The sequence below is a fragment of the Erinaceus europaeus genome, chromosome 4 (genome assembly GCF_950295315.1).
Source record: "Erinaceus europaeus chromosome 4, mEriEur2.1, whole genome shotgun sequence".
Classification (NCBI taxonomy): Eukaryota; Metazoa; Chordata; class Mammalia; order Eulipotyphla; family Erinaceidae; genus Erinaceus; species Erinaceus europaeus.
The window spans coordinates 123,635,134-123,662,781 of record NC_080165.1 but is presented as its reverse complement, the minus strand read 5'-3'; the positions used below and the strand labels follow the sequence as shown (position 1 = coordinate 123,662,781).

The following is a 27,648-nucleotide window of genomic DNA, read 5'->3' as shown; positions in this document are numbered from 1 at the left end:
TCAGTGTTTCTATTTTATAAATAAAACCTTTATATATATATATAGACATTCCATCTCCTATTTCTTTAATCTTTTTCATTGTCAGTAGAAACTCGTTATTTGAAACTTTATTTGAAACTAGTCACCTCAAAGAAGCTTTCCCTAGGATGAAAGAACTTGGAAATTCTTCAGTTTTCCACTGTTTGTACACTACTTACATTGGATATGTACTATTTCTTTATAACTACACCAAATATTATCACATTTGCTAGAAAAAGAAATCAGTTCTTAAAACAAAAGGTGTGCTACTTAGACAACGCAGCAATACTAGCAACAGAGGTGAACAACTCTTGAGGTATTAGCAAGGTTAGGGTTGAAATTCAAAAGCAGATTTAATCACAAAATCCATCAGTATATTCTCAAAACTAAATCAAATTTATTTAAAAGAGAAATTGTATCATGGGGCCAATTCAATGAACTATTTTTTTTTTGTGAAGCACTGATCATAAACTGTAGTGAAAATACAATCTACTCTACTAGTCATTGCTTTATTTACTCAGCTTCCAAAAACGCATGACAATTAAAAACAACAGTTGGGGGAGTCGGGCTGTAGCGCAGAGGGTTAAGCGCAGGTGGCGCAAAGCACAAGGACCGGCATAAGGATCCCGGTTCGAACCCCGGCTCCCCACCTGCAGGGGAGTCGCTTCACAGGCGGTGAAGCAGGTCTGCAGGTGTCTATCTTTCTCACCTCCTCTCTGTCTTCCCCTCCTCTCTCCATTTCTCTCTGTCCTATCCAACAACGACAACAACAATAATAACTACAACAATAAAACAACAAGGGCAACAAAAGGGAATAAATAAATAATTAAAAAAAAACAGTTGGTGTCATGTACATTTCAAAAGTTGAATGCAATGATTTTCTCTTTGATAAGCCAAAATAAGAGGTGTTTACCTGCTTACAAGATACCAATTTAATAGAATGGGAAGTCTATAAATGAGAAAACATGAAGAAACAATCTTGTATGAACAGAATTTATGTGTAGTTTTCTGCTTTTATATTTCAGTTTTAGATTTTTGTCCTGCTTGGAGATATCTATATGATATTTCCATTGTATATCTCTTCTGAGAAAAACTGAGCAATAAATTAGAAAATTAAACGGTGGAATCATTATAACCTGGTATTAGGTTCCCTACTGTTCCCCTCCTACTGCCTTGCCATCTGCTTATATTTTCCCACTCCCTCCATGATTTTTTACCACATTTATTGTGTCTAGGTCATGTTGTAAGATTTTTGTCGATGAAATTTTGGACAAACCATTGCAGTCCCTGATTATTATCACTCAGGAAACATAAGCTGTTTTATAGGTTGAAGTTCTTAGCATAAAGTAATGTAGTAGTGATATGGGTCAATTCCCAACACATGCAGTAACCAGATTTCTAACCAAGCCCTTTCCTACCCAAAGTGTGTTTAAAGTTGAGCAAATTCAGCATTGCCTATCAAATTGTTAGCAATACAAAGTCTAGGAATGATCTTAGATCTACTGAATCAAAACTGACATCTAACAAAAATCTCTACCTTATGAACTAGGATATTATGGCGTGAGGAACACTGTTCAAAACATTTATGGTTCCATAAACACTGACTGGTCTGAAAATGGATGGATCTGATAATGGACATGTGGTCAGATTCTGATCAATGAGACATATTAGGAATAAATTAAGTCTTTAACAGATACATTTCTTCAGTCTAGAAATGATACAAAAGGTTCACTTTTCCTGTTCTTGTTGTCATATATAACTTGTCACCATGAAGGAATTAGGCACACCAAGTGTCTGATATGTTGGCAACACTTCCCATACACTCCTTGTCCCAGGACTTGTGTTAAGCAACACAGCACATTGGTTTTCTGTTATTTTCAAACTGAAACCCTAAAAGTTAATTACATAAAGTTAAGTTCTTTATGAGTATCTCTTAAAAACTTGAGGAAAAGCATTTATCCTGTATAATTTTAAATTAACAAGGTAATATTTAGAAGATTTGCCAGGGATTATTTCACAATCATTTGAAAAAAAAATACAATCATTATTAAATTTATTTTTCACTGTTTCTTCCAGGTGCTCTTTAAGAGCTGGAGAAACTGTGAAGACACTGTTTTCCTTTGCGTGGACTGTAGACTTTTATTGAAAAGTAAGAAGGTTGCATTTGAATGACACTGCTCAGCTATTTTTTCCAAAACTAACCTCAGTAAATTTGCATATTTTAATTAAGTGGGGTTCAAGTGAATCATACAATGGTTCAGATAAACTAATCTTATGGATATCTGAATTCTTTACCATTATTTCCCAAAGGGAAGGTAAAACCATAATTACCAATATCATCATCATTATTGAACAATTGAGTCAAATAATAAAAAGGCATTAGTGCCAGATGGAAAGAACCACATAACTAAAGGGGGTAAAGTTTTGGATGATTATATAATCTCTATCTTTGAACATTTTGTCAAACTGAGGAAATAAAGTGGATGATTAGTTGCTTCGACTACATTGTAAAAAGGCAGGTAATATAATATGTGAGAGTTTATATTACATAACTATATAATTGATAAAAGAGGGAAGCTGAGTTGAGTAAGATTATTGCAACAGTGGAAATCTGGGATGTTTGTGTCAACAGCAGAGTTTTTTCACATTTTCAAACTCATCATATAAAAACAGAACTTGAGAAAATAGTGTAATAGTTGTGCAAAAACTTTCATATCTGAGGCTCTGAGGTTGAGTTTCAACCCCTAGTATCACCATAAACCAGAGTTTAGCAGCGCTCTGGTAAAATAATAACAAAAGTTAATAATGTATGCATTGAGTGTAAGGCATGTGGCTACTATGGTATTATAGAATACGGAAAGCAAGTTCAAATAAAATTGTAGAATACATTGAATAAACAAAAGAAAGCAAATAGTCATAGCATTAAACATAAAGAAATCTGTGAAATAAGAAAGGTTTCCTAAACCTCATCTCTTTACAAAATAGTAAACACTGATTTAGTACATCAGTAAAAATAAAATTTAGAACTATCCATCAAACAATAAAGTTACACTAGTTTTAAAGAGAAGTAACTGAATATGATCCCCAGAGTGAAAATAAGTTAGAATAATATGCTCAGAAGATATAAATGCATGGAGGTTGATAGGAACCCTGCTCATTATATTGTAAAATAGTAAATAAAACAAACAAAAATATAATCTTGCACCTTCTCTTTACTTAATGAGCCAAATTATTGATCAAAAAGTCCATATATGAACTCCATATATACAAAATAAACAAGGAAATTAGAGCACCTAGAGAACTGAAACACATGAACTTGCAAAAGCAACAATAAAAACAAAAAACAAAAAGGAGAAGTAAATAACCTGTCCCTAAGATTTTGTGGAAACAATGGTAGTAATTGTTGGCAGGGTAGAGGCACAGAATTTTGGCACAGGTGTGATGTGGAATTACACCCAGCAATTCTATAATCTTGTAAACAACTATTGATCACAGATTTTCAAATGATGGAATAAAAAATATTACAACTTACAACTTCCATGAATGAATGAAGACACTAATCAACAATGGCCATCAAGACCACAAAAAAAGAAAGATGAGACATTGTGTGCTTTCTGTAATAATATCAAGTACCACCTCTATCTAGTGTGCTCAAAAGATGAAGCTTCATCCTATACATGGCTACTAATTGACAGGCTTTGTATGTTAACGCTCTTTTCAGTCACCAGGTTCCAGGTGTCATCAGGATGCCAGCCAGACTTCCCTGGATTGAAGACCCCACCAATATGTCCTGGAGCTCAGCTTCCCCAGAGACCCACCCTACTAGGGAAAGAGAGAAGCAGACTGGGAGTATAGATTGACCAGTCAAAGTCCATGTTCAGCAGGGAAGCAATTACAGAAGCCAGACCTTCCACCTTCTGCAACCCACAAGGACCTTGGGTCCATACTGCCAGAGGGATAAAGAATGGGAAAGCTATCAGGGGAGGGGATGGGATATAGAGATCTGGTGGTGGGAATTGTGTGGAGTTGTACCCCTCCTATCCTATGGTTTTGTTAATGTCTCCTTTTTAAAATTAATTAATTAATTAATTAATTAAAAGAAGAATAAAGGACAGTAAGGGAAAACATAAGGGGAAACTTGTACTGAGTGTGGCATTTTATGCCAAAGCAAAGGATTCTGGGGAAAGAGGAAAGGACAGGATGAACTCCAATAAAAGGGAGATTAGAGGTTGTTCCTATGTGTTAAAGACCAAAATCATCAAAACTCCAAATAAAATAAAATAAAATAAAAGTATGTTCATTAATAACTATGTTGAATGTCATTATCTTATAAAATATAAAGGAAACTTAATTTAATCCATGAAAATAATTGTAATTTCATATTAAATCTTAAAAAAAATCAAGTGTTAGATTTCTAATATAATGTGATTATGCTTACACGTATGTAACTCAGAAAAAAGACTGTGGAATATACCTGTCTAGGTAGAATTCCATGTGGCTGGAAGCCTCTATACAAATTTTTTACTGACCCTCAGCTGACAACAGTTGGTACTGCAGGAGGTCAGCCTTTCTCTGATTGCTTTTTTTAAAAGAGAAATTTGCATCTCAATTTACCAATTTTACTCTCCAATTACTCTTCTCAATCCACTGCTTAAATTATCTATTGCTCCACAAGGGATGACATCTCCTTTGGCTGAGAAACAAGCTGTATCTCACTACATTAGCAGTCAAGAGCCTCACCAAGGGCAAGGCCATAGTTGACTTTCTTGTTTTGGCAGGCCCACTAACGAGGCACAGTGCCAGCACCTGCAGCAATTACTGACAGATTGGCCCAGTTGCCACAGCTTTGATGGCACTCTGCATAGAATTACCAGCCACACGCTAAACAGCCTCATTTCAATTCACCAAAACAAATGGTGCCACCAAATCTACCCACACAATTCACTGCTTTCAATAATTCCACTGTTGAATGCCTCTGTTCAAAGCAATGATGTATGGCTGGCAAGCTATGTAATGATGGATAGAATCATTAGCATTTTAGTTTCTACACTGAACCTGAAGCCAAAACATATGGTTTGACAGATGTTCCAGCAATGGACTCTATTTGATTTGCCATGTAAATGTCCACTTATACTGGACATTCATGAGAGAATACTGATTTATAAGTTATAGTCTAACACATCATTCAACTCCTTCACCTCCTCAAAAGTTATAACAAGCTTTGTAGATGAAAGAACACTCCACACATTTTGTTCTTCTATGTTTTAGCTTAGAATATTGAGTAAAAATTAGTTTTGAACTAGTCAAATTACTTCATGGGTAAGGATGGCAAAAATGTGGGTGTATTTGTATGTTGATGCCATCTACTGTGCTCTGACTTTCAAAAACCTGTGTTTTTGAACACAAATTACCTGACAGTAATTTGGTTACTTGAAAAAAAAAGTTTCATATGCTCAACTTTGATGAGGTAAACTCTTTATACATTTTATTAGACAGGTTCTTACTTCAGAGAAACTTTTATACATGTAAATAGCCAACACAGAGAGAGATGTATGATCATGGCATTACTCAAAAACAAACAAAACAAAAACAAGAAAATCCCAAAACACAGCACTCTAATCTCAGTAGATCCTCACCAGCTAAACATTATTCTAACATGTATTCTTAGGGGTTAACTCCATCCTCTCTGAACTGTAATACGAATAGAATAATGCATTATAAGTAATGCACTCCCTTCTCTTTGAAAACATTATGTTGCTGAGAACGAAGCACACTGATACATGTGTCAGTAGTTCTATCTTCTTGTTGATTAGCATTTCACTACATGAACGAACCACAAATTATTAATTCATTTTCCTGTTGATGAACATTTCGGATATTTACAACTATTGGTTATTATGAATAAAACGGTTATAAATATTCTTGCATGACTCTTTTTGTGAGCACAACCTGAGTCCTTATATGTAAGGACACATATCTTAAAGGAACATTCAATACCGCTGTGTTGTGAATTACGGATTATCCTATGATTGTACAGGTACTTGTTGCTTTACTTGTGCTCCATTTTTTAAAATTTTACTTCAACAATGTATCATTTTAAACAGTAAAATAGTTATAATATAAATTGTATGTGAGCTATAATTAACTAGTCAGAGAACTTAACCTCTAAACTCCTGCACATACATAAATTATTTTGTTCATGCCAATCAGAGCTTTGCTCCTGCATGATTCAAATACTTCTTATAAGTATTACTTCTCCATCAAGTTTAGACAGAAAGAGACAGAGAAGGAGAGAAAGAGACAGAAAGATGATAAAGCATGGCTCCATTACTCATGGAGCATCACCATGCTGCTACATATAATGCCCCTATTTGTACCAAGGTCTTGAACCCAGGCCCTTAAAGCATGGTAAAATGTGCACTTTACCAGGGGAGCAGTCTCCTACTCTCTATATGTAATCTTTAATATAAATTATAGAATATCATTTTCATTAAAAGGCCTAACAGGGTGATTTTCCAATTTTGGTTATTTTACCCAATCTTTATGTGGCATTTTATCAATGGAAGAAAATAATAATGTATGTCATGAAAAGATCTGGAGGGCACAGAAAGTAGATCTCCATTTTTATTAAACCTCACTATAGTAGGTTTAACCGCCACTCTATTGTTCCATTATTTCTGGAATAGGATGAAGTGACCTTTCATTGAGTTGCATAAAGTACACTTTTTCTTGTACTGTCAGCAGACCTTTTAAGCAGTTCTCACAATCGCATCCATTTAAGAGGCCGATTTCGCCATGAAAAAGTAGTAACACAAAAATTTAATTTTCATCCATTAAAGAAAATATAATCAAAGTCTTGTCTAAAGAATTTAAAAACAGTAAAGAGTCAGTTTAGCATCCATAACTACGAGACATTTTATTTTCCATCACCCATTTCCCTTTAGTTATAAGACAAATGAATAGTAAAGGGAATTCTCTCTCACGTGGGAAGAGAGAAACTGCACTTATACTCTGTACACTGTGCATTTATAGGTATACTATATATAGTATTGTATAATAACATAATATTTAAATTATATATGTGGAGATAGGGGATGAAAATGTACATGGAAAATACATAATCAAATATTTAATACATATATTACACAATGTTGGGAACATTTTACTATGCTTTAAGGGCCTGGGTGTTTTGACTCTGAACAAAAGAAATTGTGGGTCGTGTACATAATTAGCATGTAGCTGATCATCAGCTTAAGACAGCCTTATAGCATAGCTGTTGTTTCTGCTTATATTTTTTTAATTATTACTATACATAATCTTATTAAAGAAAACTTCTGTTTTAATTTTTAAACATCCCTAAACTTAAAAAAAATCACTTTAAAATATAAAGTAACAAGTGGTATTACTAAGAAAGGCAGAAAAGCATCTTTGCTTATCAACTAATTAATTTTATTTTATTTATTTATCAATGAGAAAGGAGATAAAAATGTCAGAGACTGAATCCAGAACCTCAGGTTTGAGAGTCCAATGATCAACCATTTCACCACCTCTCAGAAAGAAATAGAAAAGCTTTATAATGAATAAAGTTAAGGAAATATATCAAACGCTGATAAGTTTGTCTCTGTCAACATCAAAATAAACATATAAACAAATTTCTCACGACAAATGTCATGAAAATGGGGGGAAGGATAGAAATATCACAGAATACATAGTCTCTATTTGAAGACTGGGAAGAGGAAAAATGTTAAGGAACTATGAAGAAATAAGTCTATTTACCAACTGGGGGAGGGTGGTAGAGAAAACATAATATTTTGACTGCAACCCACTCAGGCCAGCCGGGTCAGAAAAATTGTGTTGCCACAAGGCAGCTAGAGTCTAGACATACAAACCTCCCTTTTTTATTCCAGGGTTATGCTAAACCTAGGGGCAAAAAACCAACAAACATAAACAAACAAACAAACAAACAAAAGGGAAAACTACAGTCTCTGGTTCTCCAAAATAAGGCTAAGTGTATCACAAGTAAAGTCAAATGCCAACTAATGTTCCAAGCTAAATGAAAAATAGCCAAAAATTAAGAAATATGTATAAACATGTTTTAAAACTATTTATTTGAACTGAGAAAGAAAAAAAAAGGGAATATTTTGATTTGGTATTTATCTGATAAAATAAACTGAGCATTATAAACATGTTCCAAAGAAGAACTATCATTTCTTTCACACATATTCAGAATGCTATCCTAATAGAGGTAAATATATTACAAAAGTAGTGATAATTATTTCTCATGGAATACTTTTGTTAGAATATCAAATTGCTTTGGGAATTAGAGGAAATTTATTTATAATATTTAGTTATATTTACAAGTCTACATTTATAATATCTAATATGATATCAAGCATTATATTAAGTATTATGTCAATAAACATTTACTATAAACATAACTTCATCCACCTGCAAACCAGTTATTATCATGAATAACTAATTTTACTCTCTAAAGATATAGTGAGGTAAATCCTGACACCTATGTACAAAAACACATACCTAATTTAAAAATTATTGTCCTTTCTAGTTTCTGTTGGCATTCTCAGGAATTCAAAATTCTAACTAATTAAATTCCTTTCTTCATTCTGATAAAAATACAGGCAAAATAATAAGAATAAATGTGTTCAGAATGTTACTAATTACATTCTATTTTTTGTGTTCCATAACTACATGTCCTAGTTCCACTTTTTCTCCCCCTTAGCTACTCCCTCCCTTTTTTCTTTGATAGGACACAGAGATTTTTGAGAGAAGAGAGTAAGATAGAAAGAGAGAGAGAACGAACAAGACCTGAAATACTTGTTTCACTGCTTGTGAAGTTCTCTCCCCCGTTCCACTGCAGGTGGGAGGGCAGAGGCTGGAACTTGGGTCTTTGAGTAAGTTAAGGAAAGTACTTAAACAAGTGTGTTGCTGCCCAACTAATGGTTCATGGTGGCTCATAGGACAGTTGTTGACACATGGGTAGAATAGACTTCTTTTCTCTCCCATGATAAGTGTCTGCAGAACACTATTTCCCTCAATCTAGATCCTTTCCCACTATCATGCACCAGGAACCTCAGTGCCCCTCTATCCCGTCAAATTCCTTCCTTCCTCAGATTCCAAAGCTTTGGTGCAATCCATCACACTTAGTCTAAGTTTCACTTTGTGTCTTCCTTTACTGTCCCTATTTCTTAAACTCCATCGGTGAGTGCAGTTATCCAGTATTTCTCCTTGTCGTTTTCCTTTTACCACCTAATATGATAACTTTAAGTTCTACTTTTAGCACCTCCCATTTACCAACACAAAGATCTTCCAGGCTAAACAAATATATTCTAAAGGTATGACATAGTCCTTAGCTAAATGGTGTCTGAAACATTTAAATATACATTATTTACATTTTCCCAACAACTGTGAAAAATTGTCATCCATCCAATATATTTTACTGAGGGTTAATGTATATCAGAAAAATATGTTAATCTCACATCTAACTACGTAGAAAGGTGTAATTAATTTTATTATTAATATTCCCGGAAGCCACTGCCATTGTTTCTTAAAATAATTTTAAAAATTGATCAGACTATACTGTTTTCTGTTAAAGTACTATGCTCATATAATTGGAGTTTTCAAAATATCTTTATGAGGAAACTTTAATTTTCTTATTTTGGAATGCACCTACAGAAAAATCATTTCTACATACTATATGCAACATAAGAGAATTACTGGGCTTCACTGGAAGTTAACTGAAATGTCAATTAAATATATATCACTATATTTTATTCATGTTATAGAATATAAATGTATGTGATGATCCACAACCAACCAGATCACATGTATAAAAAGAACATCTCTCGCGCGCACGCACACACACTGAGAGAGATAAAGAATAACAGGAGAGTAAAGAAACCATGAACAGGAAAATTAGTAACTTTTTAAAAAAATCAAGTTTAGCCTAGTGAAATTGGCCTTACCTGCAGCCATAACTTGTTATGTACAGCGTCTCTCCCTGTAGCTATACACTGAAATGTAGCATTTTGCCCTGCATTGACCTCTACGTCCCCCAGACGAAGGAAATGAGGAGATTTATCTGTGAAGATAAGAAGACAAACTTCATATTACTTTTCCACAATCAAATGAGGTTGTTGGTATTCCTGCTTTTGGTCAAAACTAATACTATGTAGATGAAAATTGATTCTTTTTTGTTTGTTTTATTATCTTTATTTATTTATTGGATAGAGACTATCAGAAATCAAGAGGGAAAGGGGAGATAGAAAGGGAGACAGACAGAGAAACACCTGCAGCACTGCTTCACCACTTGCAAAGCTTTCCCTCTGCAGGTGGCAACCAAGGGCTTCAACCCAGGTCCTGTGTACTGTAACATGTGCATTCTATCAGGTGTGCCACTACCTGGCCTCAAAATTGATACTTTTCTTTGTGATGAAAGACACCATTTCTTTTCTCAGTTCCATAGTTCTTCTTCTTTTTCTTTTTAATCTCCAAAACTTTATTACTTTTTGCCCCCTAGAGAATTTTCCTATATGAAGTGAAAATTCATAACAGTAGATGAAAACACCACTGTCATTTATTAGTGGGCTGAAAAAAAAGAACTTGAACTTTGAATAAGATAGTTTTGTTATCCTTTTACTTAGATCATACTGAAATAAACCTTTTGACCCTTACCAACTTTTCCAGGTTCTGAACTCAGTAAAAGTACTGGAAAAAGGAATGGTTGAACAAGAACATGAGCTAGAATAATAATTCTCTAATCTTTCTCCTTAGGCCAATAGCAGCAACAGTACCACCTGGGAACTTGTTAGAAATAAAAGTTGTTAGGCCCAACATAAACCTACTGTGTCAGAACTAGGGAAGGATGTGGAGCAATCTGTCATCTGTCACATCCTCCACGTCACGTGATTCTGAGGCAGATGATAGATAGTTTGACTATATTCACTATGAACACAAGCTCTGGTCTCTAGCATGTCCTCTTGTGCATGCAACTAACAACACTGGAAAATTCCTATAAAGGTATTACTGAACTAATAATCACAACGCCATGGTTCCCGCATACTGCTGGTGTTGGGAGGTATAGCTTGGTGTTGGGAGGTATAGCTATAGTTCATATGCATGCAGTTTTATGCCTGTTTCTAAGAATTCTTTATGCTATTCATTATGCTACTCCACTGCAGAATACTGTGCCCCAGTATGGTTCCATAGCCCCCATGTCCACTTGGTCAATTCCAAATTATATTCCTCCATGAGGATAATTTCTGGAACCATCCGTTCCACCCCGGTTCCATGGCTGCCAGTTCTTAGCAACATCGCCCCGCCAGATATTCGTCGGGATGCGGCATCATCTAAGTTCATTTCCCACGTCTATGCTCGACCGGACCTGCCAATATACGCGGATATCTTCGCCCACCCTGTCCAACGCTTGACGTCTCGTCACCCAATCTGGTCCCCTACGCCTACACTGAACTTCTCTGTTCCAGTCTCTTGGAAACAGAGTTGGCAGTCAGCCAAGGTAAAGAACAAACACCTCATCACAGACCCCTGCAAGCGTCAACCTGGCTTTGACCTAGCACGTTACGATTGGGCCCTCCTCAATCGCTATCGAACAGGCCATGGCCGGTGCGCCGCTATGTTCCATCGCTGGGGAGCCAGAGACGACCTGAACTGCCCCTTCGGCTACAGACAGACTATGACCCACATAGTCAACGACTGCCACCTCTCCAGATTCAAAGGAGGTCTCGAAACTTTACATCAGGCTCAACCTGACGCTGTTGACTGGCTACGGAAGAAGGGCAAATGCTAGAAGAAGAAGAATTCTTGTCAAAATTGTTCTTCAGTAGATGGAATGAAAATATAAATTCAGTTATATCATCTGAAGACCAGATCTATAAATGTATACAGACCCAGACGAGTAAATCAAGTTTCTTATTTGCACTGATATATTTTGTTGTTTAGTATGTATTAACTAAACCTTTACTATGTCATAAGAAAGAATCAGACTTAATTACAAGATTAAAACCATTTCACAAAAAATCTGGAAAGTTTTCTGTGCTTATTGAAACTGAAGAGAAGGCTAGAAGTAACAACAATAAAAGAGAGAGCAAGAACCAAACAACAAATAATTTAAGAGTTACTGCCAATATAAGGCAAGTACTGAAAGGACACAGAAAAATATGCAACCTACCACATGGATAACTCAGTACTTGGATGTCATCAATGGCAATATAGCCACTTCTTCCTTCGGAGACTTCAGCTTCAAATATAACCTGTTAGAAAGAAAATGAAGACACTTAAAAATCAACAGTTGTTTTCAGGGAAGCTTCACAGTGTTATAGCTTCATAGCTATAACACATTTAAGAAAACTGATTTTTATTTTTTACTTACAACAGTTCAAAAATCATCTTATAGTTCAATTTCCTAAACCATGCATCTTAAAAAGTGAAAATAAATCAAGTTACTAAGATCAAGTTGTTCTCAATCAGTTTTTAGGTTCCTAGGTATTAACTCAATGGAGATACAGGCAGAGTGAATAGTTAGATATTTCATACCTCTAAATCTTACTATTATTAATTCGCTCCCCTTTTTTTTTATACAGCATACAGTGGACACCTAGAAATGTGCTAAGCATTATGCTAACAACCACTGATGCTATCAATGGTTTGTGATCTTAAATACCTGAATTTTCAAAGGTGAAGGTCATTGAATATATAGGTGTTATATGGCAAAATGAACAATGCCAATGAAATAGAATAGAGACACATGGTTGGAGAAGTAAGAGAATGCAATCTTTACTGTTACAAAGGTTCAAAATGATAAAAAATAGATTAGGGAGATAATCATGGAAGGTATTCAATATCACAAGACTGAACTCAGGGATATTTCCTATCAATAGTCCCACATTAATAAACCAAGAAAGTAGTCCCTGGGTTTAAATATAAACTCCTGCTATAGCATTTTTTTTTTTTTTTTGGTTACAGTAAATATCAGAATTTCACTTAGCCATTCTTTTCATGTGTGCTGTGATTTTTCAAGAGAAAATAGATTTTTCAAGAGAAAATGGTTGAGGGCACACTGCTCCTGGTTAAGGGCACACTGCTCCATGTGCAAGGGCAGAGTTTGAGCTCCAGGTCCCAACCTACAAGAGTGAAGCTTCCCAAGCAGTGAAGGAGTACTGCAGGAGTTTCTTTCTCTCTGAAGAAAAAATTTCTTTTTTTTTTTTTTCCCCTCCAGGGTTATTGCTGGGCTCGGTGCCTGCACCATGAATCCACCGCTCTTGGAGGCCATTTTTTCCCCCTTTTTGTTGCCCTGGTTGTTGCAGCCTCGTTGTGGTTATTATTGCCATTGTTGACGTTGCTTTGTTGTTGGATAGGATAGAGAGAAATGGAGAGAGGAGGGGAAGACAGAGAGAGAGGGGGAGAGAAAGATAGACACCTGCAGATCTGCTTCACCACCTGTGAAGCGACTCCCCTGCAGGTGGGGAGCCGGGGGCTCGAACCGGGATCCTTTCACCGGTCCCTGCACTTTGCGCCACTTGCGCTTAACCCACTGCCCCACCGCCCGACCCCCTCTGCCTTAAATTTCTTTCTATCTCCCTTTCCCCTCTGAATTTCTGTCTTGTCAAAATAAAAGGAAAAGGAAAAGAAATGGCTGCTGGGGGGAGGAGGGGTCGGGCGGTAGTGCAGCGGGTTAAGCACACGTGGCGCAAAGTGCAAGGACCGCCATAAGGATCCTGGTTTGAGCCCCAGCACACCCCCCCCCCCACACACCTACAGAGGAGTTGCTCCACAGGCAGTAAAGCAGGTCTGCAGGTGTCTTATCATTCTCTTCCCTTCTCTGTCTTCCCCTCCTCTCTCCATTTTTCTCTGTCCTATCCAATAACGAATGACACCAAAAATAATAACCACAACAAAAATAATCACCACAACAAGGCTACAACAAGGGCAACAAAAGGGGGGTAGAAGGGCAACAAAAGGGGGGCAGGTCTCCGGGAGCAGTGGATTCATGGTGCAGGCGCTGAGCCCTAGCAATAACTCTGGAGGCAAAAAAAAAAAAAAAAAAAAAAGGCTGCTGGGAACAGTGGACTGAATATGCAGCGCTGAACTCCAGTAATAACCCTGGTGGCAATTAAATATATATATATATGAAAAATAGATGCAATATGTCATAGATCATATTCAAGTCAACTATAGCTTCTTTGAGGATGTACAGATACATAGATTCTTTTTCGTGGTATTTTACAAAATATTTTAGGAACTGTAATGAAAGCTTCTAAGCTTCTGTTTAAAATTAGAGTATGTGTGTTGATGTGTTAGAAACATCTAGATATATGGTAAAGGGTGATCCTAAAATAACGTAGGACTGAGCATAGACAACCAAATAACAATAATTAAAAAGAAAACCAAATAATTGTATTTAAGAAATAGTAGTGAGAATAGAGATAATTAAGAAAAGAAATAAAAACTAATGCTAAGGAAATTGATAAAACAGAAACTATTTCACTCACTAGTTGTGGTGAAGTAAAAGAGAACTTGAACTAAATAAAGAATGACGATACCATCAGGATGAATACATTTGATATAAACACATAACTGTAACATCACTTTATAAATATTGGAGAAAAGACTGAACAAAAATAGGAGAGAATCAGAGTGTTTAAGCAACACAGTTCGAAGCAATGACAGCACTGAGCTACATCCATTAGTTAGGAACATTTCTATGTACTTCCTAAATGTTTTAGCTCTTATTTACTAATCTGTGAGATAATCATATAACTTATATAACATCGAGTCCCAACTCTATTTAATCTAAACATAAAGTTTAAATAAGATTAAATAATAGCATATGTTAAGTGCCATATAAAACCAAAAGATGAGATTATTAATAGTGTTAATATGTGAAATTTGTAAAAATGGACCCCAGGAAGATAAGAATGATTACTTGACTGGCGATTCCAGCAAGTATATGATAAGGGGAAAATGAAGTAAACATTTTGAAAAACAGTGTATTCTCTTTTATATTGTTGTCATTGAGGCTTCACCAATCTTGGTCAACTTTTTCAGATAAACAGAGACAGAGAGGCAGAGAGAAAGATAACAAGGTGCAAAAGCTTCTTTCAGGATGGCAGGGTTGGATTTGAACCTGGGTCATACACATGATAAATTAAAACAGGAACACTACCAGTGTAAAGCTATCTTGTCACCTAAACAGTGCATGTTAATGACTAACCCACACATCTGTATGTTTTGTGATTATTAATTATTTACTTTTTATTGTAGCTAGTATCGATTAAATTATTTTCATTTCTATTTTATCTTAATTTTATTTGTTCAGCAAAACAACTTCATATTTGTTTGATAATAGTGATCCATTTAAGTAATGATTATTAGGGGCTAAGTGGTGGCGCACCTGATTGAGCACACATGTTACAATGTGCAAGGACCCAAGTTCGAATCCCTGCTCCCCACCTGTAGGATGAAGCACTGCTGCAGGTGTCTCTTTGTCTCTCTATCCCCCCCTCGATTTCTGGCTGTCCCTATCCAATAAATAAATTACGATAACACATTTTTTAATAATGACTATTACATCCTCAAGAAAATAATTTATTTGTTAATTTCAATTGGATAATAAACATAGACTTTGACTTTGACTTACAAGAGAGTGAAAGAATGAGTTCATTATTAAAGGAAAAATCTTTCTCCTTTTGGTGACCTCATTTTCTATGCTAAGTGTTGTCTTTGCCTCATTAACAAGAGCTAGAGGAAATTTCTAAGATCAGATTCTTTTACTACTAAGGATCTAATCAGCATTATCACTTCTACAGAGCACTCACCTTGTAAGACTCTTCTCACCAGTCAGGGGAAACAAATCTCAATAGTTTAATTATGCAAAGCTTGTTTGGGCTAATGCTCAGGTCAGATCTAATGCCTGGTGTCAGGTAATCAACCAAGGCTTCCCAGAAGAGAAGGAACTGAAACCACAACAGATGTCAACTTTAACCCACCCAAGAGGTTGGCTTGGGAACAGAATAAATGGGGTCTGCTTTTCATGCCTCTTTCACTCCACTCCATTACCTGAAATACTAAAAGAGATGATTCTAATCAAAATTTTGCAACACTAAACAACATTCTTGGATTATTAACTAGATAAGTGCAGCAAAGTTGAATGAAAGTGAGAAGGGAAAAGGACATCTTTAAAAATAAAGACAACTTTATTCAGATTCAGGTTGGAGGTTTTTTTTTTTCTTATCTTTATCTCCAGTTTACTACTTCCACCATCAATATCCAATATGCTTTCTACTTGCAAGGTTGTACAAGATCTATTTATCAAAGCAATAGATTAAAATATAGTAGATGTTACAGATAAAACGTGGAGGTGATAGAATTGCCAATGAGCTATCCACACAGATGCCAGAGTCAGCAGAACAGTGATGAACATCATAGAACAACTCTGGTGCCTATACGAAAGCTTAAGATTACTTGAAGGGAACAAAAGCAATAAGCAGGAAGATGACAGGGTTGACTGAAGCTCATTAAGGAATGAGGGGTGTTTCCAATTCATTTACCCGATGCCAAGCTACACAGGAACTAATATTTACTCTTTTCAAAGACTGCTGGTAAAGAGCTGGCCTCAAATTAAAGCTACAGATAGCATAATTATAAATCATTAATAGTATAAATAAAATTTTCAGTTTTATCTTCCCTACTAAAGTATAATCTGAATGAACTATAAGAATTCTGTTGAAATTCCTGGCTGGAAAGAGTTCTAGTATGTTACAAAAAAACATTATGAAATATCAGTCAATTCTGGTTAACAGTTTTGTTTCATGGGGAAATATGGAATATGTTATTTAATTTACTTTTATAAAACATAAAATTTTTGTTGGCATAATAAAAAAGAGCCTCCCTTCAGAAAGTTCCAGATATTTTTTCCAAGTTAATTTAGAAAACATAATTACTTTTCTTGAACAGTTAAATAATGTCATAAGACTAAATTTCTACTTAAATGCCCCCAGGAGATCTTATATATCTTTGCGCTAATTCCAAAGTCTAGACTCTATAGTTTCTTTTCAAATCTATATGTAAAGATTATTAGTGGGGTGGGGGAGATGGCATAATGGTTATGCAAAAAGACTTTCATGCCTGAGGCTCTAAAGTCCCAGGTTCAGTCCCCACTACCACCATAAGCCAGAGCTGAACAGGACTCTAGTAAGAAATATGCACATATCTGCTAGAGAGCACTAAAATAATCAATTTGCAATTGGCAGTTGCTGTTACCCACTACAGTTCCTCTCACAGGCCTCTATCAATTTAGAAGTCTGCCTTTTCAATAAGGATGTGCTGAGAGTGTTACTAAGACTTGCTTAACTATTGACTTATGTGACTGCTGAGTTCTGAGAGTCTAATGTGCAAAAATGCATTTAATAACTTCTTTGTGACTCTTTGAAATGAGTTCATCCTTAACAATTCTTGAGTAATGGTCACTTATTGTCAATTGGGTTTGTGAAGAAGATAAACATGTACAACTACAGAAAGCTCTAATTATATTCTAATTATAAGCCAACTACATAAGCACATTAGCTATAACATCACTATCCTTTCATATTTTAGGTTTTATTCACCCTTGGCACTTTTATGACTCTCAGATATTAAGAATTCAGAATGAGTTATTTTCCATAAGCTGTGCCAGGATTAAATACAACCAAGTTTTTTTTGTTTTTGTTTTGTTTTGGTTTGGTTTTTTTAAGGTTTAATTCTATCAAGATATGACAACAAGTCTTTATTGTCTGTGGGCCAGCAAACTATTATATGAGTAGTAAGTTATCTGTGTTATGGGCATAACCTAGTTTTCATCCAGGTCCCGCTGCCCTGGGGGAATCTTCAGTATTATGCTTTCTTGATCTCTTTGTTTCTGTCTGAAAAAGTTGGCTTGGAGTGGTGATTTCCTGTGATGAACAAAGATACAAGCAAATATAACCACCTATCACTCAGCAAAAGTTAGGGTTTGAGAAATTTTAAAGTCAATGTTCTTTTTTTTTTTTTTTTTTTTTGAGGCGGCGGCGGGCTCCATTCCTAAAGTCAATGTTCTATTATGAGCATTATAAACTTTTTGTATAGTTTCTTGCAGACATTATAGTGAGAGAGACTTATACATCCGTCCAAATAAAAGCATAATGATAATAACATAATGGTGATTTACACTGACTTCAGAATGCAAATGCTAGTATAAATTAGCCTACTATTCTTTAATTAAACTTCAATGTTACAAGTGATCCTAAGGTTTAGAAGTATGACTTGCCTAAGAGATGAGAGAGATCGCTATATTATCTAGCATGCAGAGTGTTGTTAGGCATAATAAGGCCACACTTGCATGAAAAACTACAGAATCTTTCCAACTTCACTCTCCTTTAGAGGGATATTGTGTTTACCTAAGAAATAACAAAACAGCAGTCAAAACTCATGCTAGTAAAAATGTAGCACCACAGATCAAAAAGGGAGAAAATGAAACCTAAGAGATTTAACACCAAAGTAATCTGTAAAAAGCAAACTCCAAAGAATACTATATTCAAAAAGCTGCACACTGAAATGAATATGCAAGCATAGTGCATTCCTGTACTTCAAATAAGCCCAGGGAGTTGACTATCCCTAATGTAATCACCAAAAGTATTCAGAAGCCCTAAATAAAGGAACTAACAATAATCATGTTTGGAGATCATGCTACAATGTTTTAAGCTTATAATAATGGTCTATTCATTGTTAAAATTAATTTTCACTACTGAAATTCTGCATATGCAAAAATTGTCAGTAGTCTTTTTAATTTAAATAGATATTCATACAAGTTAGTATGTATAAAAAAGAGGACTCCATAGTGTGAATAAGAGACTGACAAGCTTTCCATGTTCTGAAACGAAGCATGAAACAAAAAAAATATAATATCCGCAAAATAAATTTGAGAGTTGTGTGCTCTACATATATTCTTTGTATCATTAAGACTCTGTGTGTGAGGGGGAGTAAACATTATTTTCTCAAAAAATGTTTAGTGTCATGGCCAGGGAGATAGCATAATAGTTATACAAATTCAATCCCACTACAGCCTTAAGCCAGAGCTGAGCAGGGCTCTAGTTAAAAAAATAAAATCAAAAGACAAATGAGGTTTTCATTTAAATCCTTTATGAAAATGAATACACACACACAAGTCTATATAATACAGACAAGTGCATAGCAGCTTCAAGCAGAGACTCAAATGTAAGTCACAGACCTTAACTCAAATTTTTGTTCTGGCCTCATGGTTCAGCACAAGATTAAAAAATCTGATGCAGGGGCCAGGGCATGGCTCACCTGATAGAAACATGCACCTAGGTTCACGTCCCCAGCCACCAGATGAAAGCTCCTGCATGGGGTTGTTTCACAGGCAGTGGAGTGGTGATACGGTATTTCTTCTCTTCTGTTTGTCTCCCACTGTTCACTTCTTTTTTTTTTTTATGTAATATTTATTTATTTATTTATTTTGGATAGAGAGAAAGAATTTGAGAGAGGAGAGGGACATAAAAAAGGGAGACAGAAGGGGTCATGTGGTAGCGCAGCGGGTTAAGCACACGTAGCGCAAAGCTCAAGGACCAGCATAAGGATCCCAGTTCGAGCCCCTGGCTCCCCACCTGCTGGGAAGTTGCTTCACAGGTGGTGAAGCAGGTCTGCTTCTCTCCCCCTCTGTCTTCCCCTCCTCTCTCCATTTCTCCCTATCCTATCCAATAACGAAAGACATCAACAACAATAATAACCACAAAAAGGGCAACAAAAGGGAAAAAATGGCCTCCAGGAGCAGTGGATTCATGGTGCAGGCACTAAGCACCAGCAATAACCCTGGAGGCAAAAAAGAAAAGGATAGAGAGACACACCTATATATCTGCCTCACTGCTTATGAAGCTTCCCCCCATGAAGGTGGGAACTGGGGTCTTGAACCCAGCTCCTTGTGCATTGTAGCATGTGTGCTTAACCAGGTACATCATCACTTATCCCCTCCACTGTTCATTTCTTACTTGCTATCTTAGAGAAAATGTAGTCTGCTGGCAGAGGAGGAATCACACAGGCTCACAGGCCCAGTGATAACTCTGACTGCAGAAATAAATAAATAAATAAGACAGAATACAAAGCTTGGAGGGTTACTGTAAAAAGTTAACACTTTTTTCTTCTTCAGTTCTTACATACAGTGTCATTAATCCCAAGTCAAATAAAATAAGGAGGTCAGAGGACAGCCCCAAGAAGCAATAATTCTGGAGACCTGAGGAAACATCTCTTAGCACTTTGGCACAGAAAGAAAAACACATCACATATACCTCCCTTTCCACTCCTAAAGTCAAATTCAAAACATTCTGAACAATTTTACACTCTCTGTCACTGAAGGACCATTTCATGATATTTTTCATTTCAACTGGAAGGCCCACTTGGTGAAATTAGTGTAAAATGTATAAAACACCAGACTCCCTGTGGTATACATTCCCAATTTCAGGACAGTGTGAGAGACACAACACAAGCCTATGTTCTAAAAGACTGAGTAATCAACTGCAACTGAACTCTCACACAATCTCATTTATGTAAGATTATTAGTTTTGAAAAAACCAAAATATACAATTAGAAAAGAAAAATAAACAAATATTTCCATACACTGAAAGAATCCAAGATTACCAGTGCCATTTGTCACTTTTTTCAATCTTGTGACTCTGTCCTTAGTCATGCAGGTAAGTATCTTACACCATAAATGATTTGGTTAAAAGTGAAAGTAGACAAGTAATAGGTAGCAGAAAAATTATCAGCAAAATGTCATCTTTGTATCTTTACTATCATAGCCTGCCGATATCTGTTCGGGCACCAAATGCTGGGTTAGCTTCACGGGTGGGAGAGAGATGACCAGGGACTCATAGCTGAGCTGGGAACGCAGTTCAATCTTTATTGATGAGCGAAAATGCAGTGCAATCAATCTAATCTCTCTTTATTAGAAAATCCTGTCCTTTATATCTCCTGAGGTGGAAGTGTCAGGAAGAGGAAGTACACAGGATAGGGGGTGAGGAGAAGGAAAAAAGCAGCAAACCAGTGGGGATTAAACGGTGGAAAACAGGATGTGACTAGGAGAGGGGGCAGAGTGGAAAAAGAACGCGAACCAACGGAGATTAAACCAATGCGGGTCTCAAACAAAACAATGATTATGTAAATAGACCACAGTGTTAAGCAATGCAAGTGGACCTAATGTGATGATCAAAACAGAAGGGGTCTTAGAAGCAGAATTAGAAGCAGACCAACAATAGCCCACCATCTGAGTTGTATTTTATAGTATTGTCTAGACTAGAAATAAACGATAGCTAGTTAAGGTTGCTATTTCTATCAACATGACACTGAATTACAGTGCTATTTTTCTGTGTTTCAATAGATGTGTCATTTGTCTTCCTACAATCCACAGGCCGAACCTTTTTTAAATTTAACAACAATAGTCCAGTGTTACACATAGCAGGAGTAGATCACTTCACTAGCACAACTCTATCTAAAGTGAAAAAATGTTTTCAGACACAGCAACTCTGTTCTTTGTAAAATTTAGGTGAATCTCAAGACTTATATACAAGAAACTTAATTAAGAAAACTGAAAATTAATTTTGTGATTTATATATACTGAACACAAACATTTGTCAATGTCTGGCCATTGTTAGTATTATGCACAGTAACTAAATCTGAACTCTCACATCACAAATGTAAACACAGACACACACACACACACACACACACACATTTTATTTGATACAGACATAAAGAAGTAAAGAGAGAAGGGAAAAACAGAGAAGGAAAAAGAAAGATATACAACTGCAACCCTGCTTCACCACTTGGAAAGCTTCCCTCCTCCAAGTGCTGTGAACCAGGGTCTTAAATATGGGTTCCTGTGTATTGTAACATGTGTGTTCAAACAGGTGGCCATGGCTTGGCTCCAGATACAAATAAATTGATTAGCAATTGCTTTCTTAAAATAAGGTGTAAAAGATAACTCATTTTTATCATATTGTTTTAAAAATTAAATATTTAAAAAGTACTGCAATATTTCCATCTGGAAAAAATACATTAGAAATAAATTGTACAAAGTTGGAGTAACCAACTTTTAGAGCTCTAAAAGCTACAGAAATGGCTTCCATTTTGTTTCACAAGTAAATAAGTATAATGACAGATATAATTATCTACAACTTTTCATAATTTAAGAATTATTTTTTATTGTTGTAGTTATTATTGTCGTCATCGTATAGGACAGAGAGAAATGGAAAGGAGAGAGGAAGAGAGAAAGATAGACACCTGCAAACCTGCCTCACCGCCTGTGAAGCGACTTCCCTGCAGGTGGGGGGGGGGGGGCGCTCAACCCAGGATTCTTACGCAGGTCCTTGCGCTTTGCACCACCTGCGCTTAACCTGCTGCCCACGCAGCTCCCATGACTTAAGAATTTAAGGCTTAGTTTATAACTTTTTTTTTTTTAAGTAGTGAACAAGGGACCAGACAGACCGTGGTACACCTGACAGAGTGCACATATTACAATGTAAAAAAACCTGTGTCCAATCCCCTAGTCTCCACATGCAGGAAGAAGTTTCCCAAGTGGTCAAGCAGTGCTACAAGAGTCTCTTTTTCTCTCTCCCTCTTTGTCTCCTGCTTCCCTCTTGATTTCTGTCTCTATACAAAGTAAATGAATAAATAAAATGTTTTAGCAGAGAAAGTAGTGACTACTCAAAAATATTTCCATGGAGAAGTACTGAGCAATATATTTTAAAGGTCAAAGGAAGAAAATCAGGATGAATTTCAGGAAATATCCTACCACTTCAATAATGCTAAACATCCTGGTACTCCTGAAGAATGAATAGTGAAAGAGAAATATGCACACACATATTTAAGTAGATTTTTTTCCTAAAAAAAAAAAAAAAAAGCAAACAAAATGTGAGATAATAAGCTACAGTTAATTTAGTTACCTGCAAAATACCAATTCAAAAAATTGGTGATATATTTAATAAGTTAAACATGTGTTTTAAATCAGAAGCTATTTTTAAATATTTATTTATTGGATAGAGACAAAAATCAAGAGGGAAGCAGTAGATAAATGGAGAGCGAATGATAAGGAGGCACTTGTAGTGTTGCTCATTGTCCATGAAGCTTCCTCCCTGCATGTGGGGACTGTGGGCTTGAGCCATGATCTTTACAGATTATAACATGTGCTATACCAGGCGCACCACCTGGCTCAGAAAATAACTATTAAGAATCTTTCATGTTACAAATTCAACATAAAAATGTGCTAACAGAGTATCCCGAGGTATGATGTTAGCTAAAACAAATCTAAAGTCTCAATTAAAAAAAATAAATGAATAAAAACAGAAAATCATGGCATTCGTTTCCAGCTCATAAAGTCAACACTATTTTTAAAGAATAATGCTAAGTTGGTATTTATTAATGAATAAAATGTGTTATTTAAGGAAGGTAATTTTCAAACTTGTAATAATGATGAGGAGGAATCCTTAGACATGGACTTCATAAACTACATAAACTTCACTATATAAAAATGTAACTGATTTATAATTTAGTTAAATAAGTACATTAAAGGAAACTAAGTACAATTGGATTTAAAGACACAGGAAGAAGGTAAACTCATTTTTCACTAACACATAGTATTTAAAAGTGAAAAGAAAGTTATCACTTTATGTTCAGTAGTTACAGATGAGGGAAAATGATAAACACTTGGTAATGACCAATTGTGGACCTTGATGAAGAAGCTAAAGCATAGGGCTCAAGCTAAAACAGTTTGAGTGACTTGAAAAAAAAAAATCTTTTTTTTTAAAGTATCTATTTATTTATTCCCTTTTGTTGTCCTTGTTGTTTTACTGTTGTAGTTATTATTGTTGTTGTTATTGATGCCATTGTTGTTGTTGGATAGGACATAGAGAAATGGAGAGAGGAGGGGAAGATAGAGAGTGTGAGAGAAAGACAGATACCTGCAGACCTGCTTCACAGCTTGAGAAGCAACTCCCCTACAGGTGGGAAGCGGGGGGGGGGGGGGGGGGGGAGGGGGGGGCGCGCTCAAACTGGGATCCTTATGCAGGTCCTTGTGCTTTGCATCACATGCACTTAACCCGCTGAGCTACCGCCCAACTCCCCCCCAAAAAAACTTTTAAATAAAGTTACAATTAATTTATGAATACCAAAGGTTTCTCCCAGAGACTTTAGGACATTTTTAACCAACCTAAATTTGACAATGAATCTCCATTTGGGCACTAAAGTGTATATATATCCTACAGATGTTGAACTCTACAAAATGTCTCAGAGAACAATCCCAGAGGTTCTTAAATTATGGTCTTGAGAGCAACAGTTTCAGCAATTCTTCAAACTTATCAAAAATACAAACAATTGTCCCCAACACTGTTATTTTCTGTGGACAAGTAATCCACAGTGAGACAAATGATTCTAATGTAAGCTACGGTCTGAAAACCATACGATGATGTGCCTTAAGTCATACATAGGTAAAGTGAGATATCTTTGTCACAGTCCTATAATTAATAATGAAAGAACTGGTTCTAAGAAACAATTTTTTTGTTTCAATACCTTTTATTTTGCATGAAACTAATTAAATTCATAGATTTTCATCTTTTAGATGTGTAGCTAAAATGAATATATGCTTGTACTAATGAAATATATACACATAAAATATGTGTATATAAGCATATATGTAGAATGGACTATTTTTTTATATTTTAACAGTTCGACACTCATTTATTCATCTAAAATACACAGATAGCCTAATATAGGGTATAATGTAGAAAAAGAAAAGCAGCAGTGTTTCTTTAATTAATTAGTTTTAATGGGGGGAAATGATTTATAAGGTTGTTATCACGTGTATAGTTTCTTGCTGTCTTATGATAGTTGTCCACACACCACATCCTCTACCACCTTGACATCTTCTTCCACCATAGGATACCTCCATCCAGACTTTCCCCTCTGCCAGCCTCCTCCCTCACACCTTTAGAGTCTTTGAATCTGTTGAAATAGCACCTAATTAAGTTTCCACCCTACATTTTCCCTTTCTTTGTTTCTTGAGTCCCATCCATGAATGAGACAATTTGATATGTGTACTTTTGCTTCTGGCTGACCTCACTGAACATACAAGTTGTAGCCAGACCTTGTTTCTTACAGTTGTGTATGGTTGCACTATATATATATATATATATATATATATATATATATATATATATATATATATCACATTTCTTAACTACTTATCTGTCATTGAATACTTGGGTAGTTTCCTACCGTGAGATATTACAAATAGTACTGTGATGATCATAATTGTGCATATATCTCTTAGATAGGAAATGCTTGATGATATGATAGGTATATTTCCAGTGTTCTAATGTATCTTCAAATTGTTTGTCACAAGCCAATTTACACACCCTAAACCAGAGTCTCAAGATTTTCTACATCTATAGTAAAGTTGGCACATCACAGCAATATGCATTTAATCACACACACACACACACACACACACCACAGGTAAAAAGTATGTACAGGGGCCAGTGGCACAGCTGGTTAAGTGCTCACATTACAGTATGCAAGGACCCTGGTTCAAGTCCCTGGTCCCCATCTGCAGGAGGAAAACTTCAGGAGTGGTGAAGCAGGGCTGCAGGTGTCTCTCTGTCTCTCTCCTCTCACCTGCTCCCTTCTTAATCTCTATCTCTATCCAATAATAAATAATATTTTTTAATTGCGTAGAAAATGTACAAGAATACAATTTCATAGAAGTACGTCTTAAAGCACAGATGCCCACCTAACACTAGAGACCTTGATGGAGGAATTCGATGAAAGGGATAGAATGACAAGAAAGAAGAGTTTACTCTCAGTTTATGGACTCCTATACTTGAATTTTATAGGTGTTTACTAACCTGTTAGATATGAAAATTACAAAAATATTTTTAGGTCAACAGATTACAGTATTATCCTTTAAAATATGACCAGGAGGTATAGATTAATAAAAAATAGTTTTCATGCCCATTTAAAAAAAATCAACCAATTTTATTGTAAATGTAATGGAAGGGATTTATAGGAAAGGGTAAAAAATATCTGAATTATGATAGTATTCTCCTCACTTCATGCCTACCCACTTCCCTCCCTTTATTTCAAAAAAGGAATAGGTGAGATTTTTGTAGGCACAAAGCCCTGGTGGCAAGACCAAAAATTAAATGATTGCTGCAGTTATTCAAGGAAAATATAATGATAGTATTATTAAGTATGGAGCTGGTCTACAAAATAAAGCAAATGGCCTTAAATATGCGATCACAAGTAATTTTTTTTAAAAAGGGACCTTATAGTTTTAGGTAAAACAGAAGGAATTTAGAGTAAGAGGAGGCCAGAGGCAATTTAAGGGTTTGGATATTTTTCTTTGAAATATTTACAGTTCATTGCTTACAGCAATTTACTAATTTCCCAAGTAATGAATGATTTGTATAACCTCTATTTTCACAATGTAACACTGGAAGCAAGGAATATGAATCTTATTATTTTTAAATATTTTATTTACTAATTAATGAGAAGGATAGGAGAGGAGAGAGGTGGGGGGGCACTCTGGGATATGTGCTGGCAGGGATTGAGCTCAGGACCTCATGCTTGAGAATTCAACGCTCTAGCCACTGTGCCACCTCCTGGACCACAGATGAATATTATTTTAAATCATCTTTCTTAAGAGACTCAACATTTCAAGGTCTGTGCATTAAAAAGTTTGTTACATTCAATTTTTAACCCTCTCATATTAATTAAATAGTGATTTATATGACTACTACAAGTTAATAGGAATGTACATAAACACCATTCCCACCACCAAAAGACTGTGTCCCATCACATCCTCCACCCCCAGTGAAGCCGAACATCCACCCTCACCCTCAACCCAGAGATTTTTACTTTGGTGCCCTACTCCAAACAGTCAAATCCTGCTTTGAGTTTCCCTTTCTGTTCTTCTTTCTCAACTTCAGTTTATGAGTGGGATCAACCCATACTCGTCTTTGATTTTCAGACTTAGCTCACTTAACATAATTCCTTCTAGCTCTGTCCAAGATGGGTAGTTCATTGTTCTTTATAGCTGTGTAGTATTCCATTGTGTATATATCCCACAGCTTTCTCAAATACTCATCTGTTTTTGGGCACCTGGGTTGCTTCTAGGTTTTAGCTATTATGAATTGTGCTGCTATGAACATAGGTGTACACGTATCTTTTTGTAAAACATCTTTCTTTGCCAGTTCAACTCCATTATTAATATATGTTGTTACAGGTAAGTTTGAGCACATTCAGGGTAACATGACCAGGGCAGAGGAGAATGGCAGAAAAGAACTGAGGAAGTGCTAAGAACATAAGTTGGTGATAAGGGTGATGTAAAGACCTATCAGAGAGAGAGATAAGGAACTGTACTAATAGGACAGTAATTGTATTGTAAATCACTATTTCCTTAATAAAATGATGCATAAAAACATGGTGTTACAGCAGTTTCAAATGTTGTAAGTACCATTCACATATATAATGATTCATTCTAAAGGATACTATTGTTGCCCTTGTTGAGAAATACTG

At 35.8% G+C, this 27,648-nt stretch overlaps 1 protein-coding gene across 7 annotated transcripts in view; it reads right to left on the bottom strand.

The window, feature by feature from the left end:
- Window positions 1-27,648, bottom strand: part of PTPRK (protein tyrosine phosphatase receptor type K) — a 603,479-nt gene that overhangs the window by 288,735 nt on the left and 287,096 nt on the right. For all 7 annotated transcript variants that reach the window (XM_060190490.1, XM_060190487.1, XM_060190488.1 and 4 more), the window contains exons 4-5: window positions 12,224-12,305; window positions 10,002-10,117 (exon numbers count right to left, since the gene is read on the bottom strand). In XM_060190490.1, the coding sequence (XP_060046473.1) occupies window positions 10,002-10,117; window positions 12,224-12,305 (198 nt within the window). The remainder of the gene's footprint in view (window positions 1-10,001; window positions 10,118-12,223; window positions 12,306-27,648) is intronic.